Here is an 11,461-nt window from a genome sequence, read left to right as displayed (position 1 = left end):
ACTCTTATTTTATCAGTAATACCTTTAGGTCTTTCCTTAGGAACTCTAATTTTTTAGCTCTCTCGAGCCAATACTAAAGAGAATCATGCATATAAATATCTACACCACACCGCCATTAAATATATGAAAAAGACCCAACCCCACTTGATTAATAACTATAAAAATATTTGATTTTTGATAACAATATTATTATCTTACGTAAGTTTTATAGTTTTCAGTAACATATACTATATATACTATATAGCCGCCACTCAGTAAATTAAAGAAATCAAGATATAATTTAAGATATTCTCTACATCTACTAATATAACCCCAAAACGTTTCACTTTCATATCATCAATATAGCATTAATATGTTAATGAAAAATAGTCACATCATGGCATTAACTATAATAATATTTAATTTATAATGATAATAATGTCATCAAACCACCTTAAGTTTTGTAGTTTTTAATATCTAATATACAGCTGTACTCAAAAAATTACACACCACAGAAGCAGACCTGTAAATTGTTTTTAGTAAGTCTTGAAGTTTTTAATAACCAATTTTATTTGATCTCTAAATATGTCAGCATTCTTGCAAATCATAGCCTTCGTGTAATATTGTTTACTGCAGTGTGTGTTTTGTTTTATTCTGAAATGCAATTAGTGACGACAGATGGATTTTAGAAAATAGGAATATTATGTTGAAAAATTGACATTTCACTGAAAACTACTATTTTTCTGAAAAACTTTGGGTTCCAAGCTTCAAAATGAGGGGTCACTTATTAAAATCCGTTCAGCCGTTTTCCCGTAATTTTCATTACCAGTTCAAATTATATATATAGATATATACATTCATGATATTCAGGTGCCTCATTTGACTACAGCAATTAGTTGTCTATATAAGCAATAGTGAAGAATTATCATTGCTCAGTTATTTATAGTAGCCACACATAACAAGAAAGAAAGAGACAAAGTTAAACAGCTTCTGATTCAGGAGTGATTCAGTAAGCCTCATTACTGAACGATGAAAGAGTAATGGAACGGAGAAAAATTCTCTCCAGCACCGGGATTTGAACCCGGGTTTTCAGCTCTACGTGCTGATGCTTTATCCACTAAGCCAAACCGGATACCCACCCAGGCGTCAGACAGAATCGTCTCAGTTTAAGTTCCAACTTTTGGGTTCCCTCTAGTGGCCGCCCTCTGCACTATGTCATAGATGTCTATGAACGTAGAACCGAAGTCCAAACATGTGCTGAGGTGCACTCGTTATGAGTGACTAGTTGGCCGGGATCTGACGGAATAAGCGCCGTTATTTACGCATATCATATATGAATCACTTATTTATGAAAGGCCCGTTGTCCAAAAACATATATTTGTGGGAAATTAAAAAAAACTGTTTATTGAAAATACTAAATATTTAAAAAATCTGAAAACATACGTTATACTACAAAATAAAGGGAACATGTTAAGGAAATTTTTAGTTACTATCATCAAAATTGTCAAGCATGCAGCTTTTTAAAAGGCTGGACAAAGGGCCTTTCTTAAATAAAGACTTTTTTCCGTTCTTCAATAAAACCTTTATTACAAAAATAAGCAGAAAACATGAGGTGTAGGCCTATGTTTCCTTATTTTTTTACCCCTTCCCTTCTGTGTTTCCTCCACTTGCCTCCTACTTTGCTTTTTGGTCATGAAGATGTGAGAGTGCGGAACAATTCGCTTTTGTCTTTGGGAATGTCGGGCAAAAGCGATTTCAGGTCACGAACTTTGTCCTCTGTAATCGGTTGACAATCAGTGTAAGCCTTTTGGTTTGGCAGAGCTATTTCTGCTCCAAATGCAATAGAAAGTACTTGGTTTGTAATCCTCCAGTGTAAGGTAATGCCTCTACGTATCCATTTCTTTCTTTGTCCAGATGAACTAGTGGTATGTTGATATTGCAAAGACTTCTCTTTCCTTTCTTAGAATTCTTCAATTTGTGAACATTGCCTTTCTTCTGATACAGGAGATTTCTTATACATAGTGGAGCACCAGGTTTGGAAGTCCAAGATGTCTTGAATTTTAACAAGCCTAACACGAAATTTGTGACTTGCACTTGCAATAATTTCAATCACATCTCTGACTGTATAATGTCTATCCACTTTGTTTAGGCTGCACTTCACAGTACCAAAATCCCTGTCATTTGGCAGGTATGAATGCCCACGTATTGGTTGTCCGTACACAACTCTTGAAAAGCGACCTGCATGCACAAGTGCCATCAAGAAGCAAATAATGGAATGATTTTTATTTTGCTTTGCTGCGTTATCAATGTAAATAGGCCTATACAGTTCATCGATGTTACTTGACACCTCTTCCCTCACATATGTGACAAGAAAGAGCATACTTTACTACTCCCTTTCCTTGCAATGCCTTCATGATGTACAAAAAAGTAGGCCTCACCAGATTTAACATTGTGAATAGAAAATACATTCAGTGTCAGCGGCCTTAAGTAAAACACCTGTTAGAATGGAATATGAGGTCGATATATATTCTGCATTTAATCAATGGTCAAACATAAAACATTGTCTTTATCTTTGCATTATTCCTTCGTTTGCTTCATCGGTCTGGTTGGCGCAGTTGGTATAGTGCTGGCCTTCTATGCCCAAGGTTGCGGGTTTGATCCCGGACCAGGTCGATGGCATTTAAGTGCGCTTAAATGCGACAGGCTCATGTCAGTAGATTTACTGGCATGTAAAAGAACTCCTGGGGGACAAAATTCCGGCACACCGGCGATGCTGATATAACCTTGGCAGTTGCAAGTGTCGTTAAATAAAACATAACATTTTTCATTTGCTTCAGTGATGCATACGAGTAAAATTAATTGCTCCTCCTTTTGTGAATAATTAGTTGAGCTTCTGCCACTCTCTTAGCAGTTTCATTAAGAGTGAAGCTCCTCGCATTCACAGTATGTATCTATCTGCAGTCTACCAAACCTGTAGTCAAAATACTCTTTAAAAATGTTATAGTAAAAATTATATTTTACAGAACAATCAGAATATTTCTCCTTAAAAAGAGTATACATTTTTAATGTCGAACTTTGTATCAAGGTAGTGTACTTCCTTGGATGAATAATGACTTGTTTTCAAGGAAAAACTTGCGATGTGAACTTTTACTTGCATCACTGTAGTTATTGGAATAGTCTTCTGGTTCTGTTGTTTGCCTCTGTTGTCCTTTGGGATTTATCCAATAAAATGAGTTTTTTTAACCTTCTCACCAACAGCTAACAGATTCATGAATGCTTTTTTACATACTTCCAATTTCCGTTCACCAACCATTACAACCCAAGTTTATTTATGAAAGGTCTTTACTCCAGGACATAGGGCCATTCGTAAATAAACAGTTCTTACGAAACCCTGTATTACACGCATAATGAGTTGGACATGCGGCCTTTCTTGACTATATGAAGCGCCTTGGTATAAGGATTTCATCCATACAATAAAGTGAAAATGCCTATTTTGTGGACAAAGGGCCTTTCTTAAATAAGCGATTCATGTATTATTTTAATGTATCGAAGTACATATGATATTTCCATGCAGATATTCTGCGTCATCATACGATGAAAGAGTAATGAAACGGAGAAAAATTCTCTCTGGCACCGGGATTTGAACCCGGGTTTTCAGCTCTACGTGCTGATGCTTTATCCACTAAGCCACATCGGATAATATATATTATATGCGTAAATCACTTCGTGATTTAAGACGGCGCTTATTCCGTCGGATCCCGGCCAACTAGTCACTCATAACGAGTGCACCTCAGCACATGTGTGGACTTCAGTCCTACGTTCATAGACATCTATGACGTAGTGCAGAGGGCGGACACTAGAGGGAACCCAAGAGTTGGAACTTAAACTGAGACGATTCTGTCCGGCGCCGGGGTGGGTATCCGGTGTGGCTTAGTGGATAAAGCATCAGCATGTAGAGCTGAAAACCCGGGTTCAAATCCCGGTGCTGGAGAGAATTTTTCTCCGTTCCATTACTCTTTCATCGTATGATAATGTAGAATAACTGCATGGAAATATCATATGTACTCCGGTACATTATAATAATATATACTCATTACTGAAGCTTGTGGACTTGAAGTGCTTAAAATTTTGGCTCTGGGAAATCTATGACGAATTATTTTCTTGTTCCTTTTGGATGAAGATCACTTTCTGCAGACAAAACTTACTTGTGACAAATACAAATTGTCACTAAATAATATAAATGACAAGGCAGAAGTCACTGTTGATAGTGATTTGTCTGTCGGACAGGGACGTTAAGCCTGACGGCCCCCTTGGTGCTATTCGACAGGAGTAGGCTATGTGCCAGCACCAGGGTTCCCCTTCTCCCTTCCTCATCTTCATAATCACTTGTTCCAGACACTACACTTACACATACACTCACCCTAGTACACGACATAACTCTTCACAGATACACATCATGTACAGTGTGGCCCACCAAAATGGTGTACAACTAGAAAAATGGGTCATAGTCCTGCCATCTATCCACAATATGCGGAACCCGAATAACGTAAAGTAAAGTGGGTACGCATTGGATATATACATACATAGATTATATACTCTCCTTTATTCCTTCTTGTTTTTCAATTCAGATCTTCATAATTATGCTAAATGGAATTTATAAAAATACTCTACATGACTCACCTGAACTCTAAGTATCCTGAGTTGAACAATACTTTCGTTATCTTCCTCTTTACTCCTCTCTGTGGACAGCTGTAACCTGCCAACTAGGTTCACTTTTCCGCGCTTTTGTAGCTTGCCATTTTTTCTGCAAAATTAGAATTCAGAATTAAATAAGCACAGATATCAAAATTTCTCATTAATTGTTTCCTTATTCATCTACAGAGAGATCAGACAGAAGTAGTTATGTACTACACCATCAAGGAACTTATATCTTTACTATGTGTACTGAACCAGGGAGAGAGTGGTGAGATGAAAGAATTCTATAAATAAACGGTTGCCAGATGGACAGACCAACTGAGTATAACAATGGGCTCCACCCCTGACTAGCATCAGTATATGGTCATGATACAGGAAACGTACTCTGGCTAGATCACCATCCACTGAAATGGGATGAAATGGGGATTGTTGATGGATGTAAATTTACAAAGTTGAGGGAAATAGTGGAACCTCAATTAAAATCGTCATCTTCCTACTTTGTCCATAGCAGATAGACAGACTAAGCTTACACAGTCTCATTAGAACAGAATATTTGTTCCTAACATTGTTACCCCAGTTCTGTTAATCACGCAAGTTGCAGAAAATTCAATCCGAGATCAATTGTAGTATAGAAACTGTAAAAATCATGAAGAAATTAACTGCAACACGATTCTAAACGAATTTCATTACTGGTAAAGTTATACAACAATTTCATACATGTGGTAAAAGGCACATAACAACTGTAGGGAATTTTCCTATACTTGTGTTACCTTACATTCATGAAGGATATAAATACTTACACAAGGGCGAATTCCTGGTTTACCCAGAACATTGTGTTCTCGTCAAAGTCCTTTGGAGACTGAACTTCAGGTGTGAACAGGAGAACTTGCCTCTTCAGTTTTGGAAATGCAACTAGAGACTGGAAAACAAAGCACCATCAACAAGAAATGTCATACACATATTTATAAATTCAAAGCAAGCAAATATTATAATTATTTATGCATTTTCAGTTACAGACATAAGTTTACAATATGATGATGATGATGATGAAGAAGGAGGGTAGGAGGAGAAGGATATAAGGGAGAGAAAAATAGCTACAAAAATGCTTTGTCACAATTATTCAAAATCAAACATCCAAGGGAGGTTACCACACTTTCCCATTATAAAAGATCAATTTTAGACTGCCTTTTATTTGTTGCTCAACAGTAACAAATATAAATGATACTCGGGAGGAAATTAAACACAGAATAAATATGGGAAATGCCTATTATTATTCGGTTGAGAAGCTTTTATCATCCAAAATCTGAAAGTTAGAATTTATAAAACAGTTATATTACCGGTCGTTCTGTGTGGTTGTGAAACTTGGACTCTCACTTTGAGAGAGGAACATAGGTTAAGGGTGTTTGACAATAATGTGCTTACGAAAATATTTGGGGCTAAAAGGGATGAAGTTACAGGAGAATGGAGAAAGTTACACAACGCAGAACTGCACGCATTGTATTCTTCACCTGACATAATTAGGAACATTAAATCCAGATGTTTGAGATGGGCAGGACATGTTTTTTTTTTTTGTAATGAAATTTATTTATTATCTTATGATTTGTTTATGTACGGAGGAATTCAGCATTCACTGTCACACCATACCTGACAATAGTTAATAATATAATAATAATAATATTTATTAATACTATACACTTGAGCTACATTAGGCATTGCAGCCCGAAAGAGCAGAAGTTCGTGCTCGGGCGCAGTTCAGATCAGTTATACAAAATATATCACAAAATTACGAGAGTTAATTGAGCACAATCACATTAATAAATGGTAAAATACATACAGTATTTAATAATAGGGTCTATATACAAATAGAAAATACAAAAGTACATGAATATTAGAGTATCAATTTTTAACTCAATTAGCTTAAACAATTAAATAATTAATCTGATTTGTTTCTTAAATCTATGTGTGTTAAGTGTACTTAGCTCAGGGTAAGCTCTAATTAATGTATTATATATTTTGGGTCCGTATGGGCAAATCCAGAAATGCATATAGAGTGTTAGTTGGGAGGCCTGAGGGAAAAAGACCTTTGGGGAGGCCGAGACGTAGATGGGAAGATAATATTAAAATGGATTTGAGGGAGGTGGGATATGATGGTAGGAACTGGATTAATCTTGCTCAGGATAGGGACCAATGGCAGGCTTATGTGAGGGCGGCAATGAAACTTCGGGTTCCTTAAAAGCCAGTAAGTAAGTAACTTTATTTGTTGCTACTAAAAAATGCGAAGATTATACAAGGATGAAAAATCCAAAATAAACGCTTAGAAACTTGAATGCGAAAATTAAGCCAGTAAATATGGTATTTCATGGTTATTGACATATTTCCCAAAATGAACCAAATTTCGCATTATTTCGTGAGTTTTTTTTTTCAAATATGGTATTTTAAGTGTGTAAAAGGTTTAACAAAGAAAGTAATTACGGAAAATTTCGCGTCTATCACTATTTACAAACAAATACTGCCCTTAGTGATCATTATTTACATCTGCAAAACTCTTCGAATCATGTGTGAATTTTGAGAGAGAGAGAGAGAGGGGGGGAAGAGGGGGAAGGGGAGGAGAGGGAGAGAGTGAGGGAGGGAGAGGGAGAGGGAGAGGGAGAGAGAGAGAGAGAGAGAGAGAGAGAGAGAGAGCGAGAGAGAGAGAGTTTTGTGAATCATCTGAAAACAGATACTTCATGTCTGACATACCCAAAGTGTCCGTCTAAGCTCTGGATCTGGCAGTTCTGTAGCTAACCTCAAATTTTCGTATGAGATTCTATCAACTGGCCGTTGATTCCATGCAAATAGAACTGCCATTTGGAATGTTGTTACATCGACATCGAACCTTCCTATTGCATTGGCAAATGTTATCTGGAAGAAGAAAGAAAGAAAGAAAAGAAAACTTCCATTGCAGTTTGGGTTTCCCCATATCATGGCATCCCTGTGGTCTATATTGATAAGATTTTTTCGTTAATATTACTGCATCCATTTTTTTTTCATGTTCAAACTATTTTTGTGTATTACTTTTTATTTTATTGTTCAAAATAATAAAATACTCGTATATTAAGCTGCTCTGTTGTAATATGACTAGGACTGTCTCAGGCATATCGTGTTAGAAAATTCAGAGAGACTGGAAGAATACAAGACAAAAAATGTTGGATGAGGAGATGATGTTTTGACCCAGGAAATGCTAAATGCTATAATACCTGGTGTAGAATATTTTAAATAAACTTTGTTGTATCGCTTAGGGTTTTCCTACATCAAAAATGTCGCCTCCTCTTACACTTTTTGTCTTGTACACTTCCAGGCTCTCTAAATTTTCTAACAAGATTATGCACTGTAGAGCGACTAGGAACTTTTAGACTTGGGAAAATTCTCTACAAATCTTTGCACTTGTCAGACAAAGTTAGTGAGTACAATAGAGCTTTGGTTATCATCTTCTTCCAAAAGGAAACTAAATTCTCTTCCATAGCGACTGGGTGAGTCCAATAGTCTTGCGCATATCCTATGTGAGCTTTGTTCATCTCAGGCCTTGATCTTAGGCAAGGTGCAGGATACACAATGCGAGGCACGCAACAAAAACTCTTAACACAGCTGCAGGTATTAGATCTCTTCGATGACAGACTACTAGAGTGACCAACTTCTGATGACAAACATACAAGAGATTTAGTCAAGATAAATTTTAGCGCAATTTTTTGGGGTGTGAAGCCAGTAGTCATTGATGAAATGGTTAATATTAAATAATAAAACTATATATTTAATTATAATACAAATATGAGTTAAGTCATAATGTTGAGTATGGTAATAAAAAATATGCATGTTTCTTAGTTTTAACTTAGTTGTATTTATCAACAGGATACCACAAATATTTAAATTTAATTTTTTTTACCTTGCTATTGAGACAGAAAAAAAAAATTTACAATCATAGTACATGCATACAGTTACACCAAAGATTACAAGATCACTGGAACAGAGTTTCTGTATTGATTGGTACCTACTAAACTATCGATAATAATGTCAGTTTATATTTAAATATATTTAGCGGTTATTATTATTAGCTCACATAAAAAAATAAGTGATCATAATTAATAAAGAAAAATATTGGTGAACTAGAATATCAGTACGGGAGCCAGAAGGATAAAAAAAAATTAGCTCAAATATGGGAGTTCCCGGAAAATATGATAATATGTCACTTCCATCCCTGGACCTAATCCTTTGTAATCTTTATCTTTAGAAGAATAATAGAACAAATACCCATAATCTATAACAGATGCAGAAAAGCATATGCCGAAAAATTCACTCCATAATAAGAGACAAACTGCACCAGTTAATAAAGAATTACTTTCACTGATCCCAAAAAATGGGTGGCTGTCACAAGTTTACATTTTCAACATCATCTTTGAAGCTGGTGAATGCTTTTAAATAAAGTTATGCATTTGATTTTTATTTGTAATGTAGTAACAATTAACGGTAATATTTAAGTGACTTTATAATAAGAGTCTTGTGTGACTTCAATTCACAACCAACTTTCTTAACATTGTCTGTTTTCATTGGCTTAAGAATTATACTCACTGTGCCATTAGACATATGATGATACCACTGCAATTTCCTACCACTGTGTTTCTTTTTATAAAAATCTTCGACCTCTGGGATGTAATCTTCAAGTTCTAAAGGAAGGGAGACTGTAACTCGTTCACTACCTCTCGCCCATGCACCCGCATTCAAAATCTTGATATTTATTGAATCTAGAGAGAAATACATAGGCCTACTATAGTTACAGATTATTTCTAACAATAACTAAGAATTTATTTTTCATTAAAATATTTTGTCACACTTTATACAACGAGAAAGTTAAAATTAAAGTGATTTATGGCGTATTTGCACTTACTTCCCATTTCAAAGGAGAAAAAGAAGAAGAAAAAACATTTAAGAAAATTTGAAATAAAATATTTACTCGTGGGCTTTGAAATATGTGAGTCATGGAATACCACTGTATTCCTTTAAACAAAATGCAAGAAACAAGACAGTCATCCAGATCAAGACAAAAAAATAATGAAATTGTTTTACTAACTGGAAGATGATTTTGAGGGATTTCAGAGATTTATAATAGATTTGTTTCTGCAGCAGTTTGCAACCATCATATTTATGAGCAAACCATTTCCTGACGGTAAGGAAAATTCGCGGATCACGTGCAAACAAATATCAAATCACATGCACGTTATAGTTGTGCTGCACCTTCATCCACTGGACTTGCATATACGTACTTTTTGCATTAATATTTTATGTTACCTTGCTTATCTAGTCTATATTGATTATTAAAATATACTGTGCAATTTAATTCCACTTCAAAATACTGGATTATTAAATTATTTTATGCTCGACCATGCCGAAATGTAGTAATTATACACCTGGTAGCAGCCCTTTAATGGACCTCATTAAAGTACACCTATTCATTAAAGTTCAGGTGTTCCACCAATCAGAACACACCAATGTAGCAATATGAAAGCACAAGTATCGATTATTCTCGGATATGCAATCGAAAGACAACTAGCGAAACGTCACGGAAGCTGGAAATCCAATACTGTCACAGAAGGTTATGTTCTGTTACTATAATAATTAGCGTTAATTGTAAATAATATTCAAATAAATTCAATTTGTCATCTCGTTTTTCAATGTCTATATCAATTTCAAGGTTATATCAAGATTAATCTTTATTTTACTCTCTAGATTATATTAAGGTCAATGGCATTTGTTTCTAGGAAAAAATCAATACTTTCGCGTCTGCGCACATCTCACAATTTACGAGATATTGCACAAGGTCAGTTCCGCTCCCCAGTCAGATAAGAATAACATGAATACTTATGAATAATTTCAAGTTAGAAATATGGTCGAGCATAAAAAGTCATATGAAACCTGCCTACAATGGTAATTAAGATGCTCGTATGGAAATTATGAAACTCGCTTGCACTCGTTTCATAAACATACTCGCGTCTTAATTACTACCATTATAGGCTCGTTGCATAATGTACTATTACAGTACATGAGCATTCGTGCAGGAAACTAATTTCATACCGACTATTGCTGAACATGTGTAATAGTTCAGGTTGGAACAATTTTAAAACAGATGTCAGAAAATTACGAACTTTCTGCAGAAACAAACCTAACGAAACCCTGGTTCCTGATAAGAAATCATCAGCTAAGCTACTGCTTCTAGAGTATAGGAAATAAAGGAAACTACTGTATTACAAAGACGACCATGTTAATCACTGTTATTTTACTTAAATCTCATTACTGAACAGCTAGATCAAACTTCACTCACCTGCTATGCTACCTTTTGTGCTCCTGTATTGTTCTTTGAACTGCTGATTCAAGTCTTCACTAACTTTAATATCTTGGAACATTCTAGCTAGTTTATTTACATAGTCAGCTGGCATCCCAACCTCCCTAAGCCTGTAAAAACATTGTTTTGTGATTCACAATTCAAATATTCAAGTGACATTTTTTTATATGACGACATTCACTGACTTTATAAGACACTTGTAGAATTCTTTTTTAAGTAGAAACTATAATCCTCTTGGCAAATATTGGAACCCTGAAAGTGAACGGAAAATGGTATGATCTGGAGTTTTGCCTGAGGAATGAAGATCATCCAGAATATGGACTAACGAGAAGAAAGAAAGAGGACAGTAGACATATTTCAACTCTGCAGAGGGAGACAACAAGAAGGCAACAGAGAATCGATGTTAGCTACATAAGC

At 35.4% G+C, this 11,461-nt stretch overlaps 1 protein-coding gene across 2 annotated transcripts in view; it reads right to left on the bottom strand.

Moving 5' to 3' along the window:
- Cul5 (cullin 5) overlaps positions 1-11,461 on the bottom strand; it is a 36,877-nt gene that overhangs the window by 9,283 nt on the left and 16,133 nt on the right. For both annotated transcript variants that reach the window (XM_069838973.1, XM_069838974.1), the window contains exons 11-15: positions 11,024-11,154; positions 9,277-9,449; positions 7,414-7,575; positions 5,475-5,593; positions 4,660-4,783 (exon numbers count right to left, since the gene is read on the bottom strand). In XM_069838973.1, the coding sequence (XP_069695074.1) occupies positions 4,660-4,783; positions 5,475-5,593; positions 7,414-7,575; positions 9,277-9,449; positions 11,024-11,154 (709 nt within the window). The remainder of the gene's footprint in view (positions 1-4,659; positions 4,784-5,474; positions 5,594-7,413; positions 7,576-9,276; positions 9,450-11,023; positions 11,155-11,461) is intronic.

The sequence above is a fragment of the Periplaneta americana genome, chromosome 11, assembly GCF_040183065.1.
Source record: "Periplaneta americana isolate PAMFEO1 chromosome 11, P.americana_PAMFEO1_priV1, whole genome shotgun sequence".
NCBI lineage: Eukaryota > Metazoa > Arthropoda > Insecta > Blattodea > Blattidae > Periplaneta > Periplaneta americana.
This window is presented reverse-complemented; position numbering and strand designations above follow the sequence as displayed.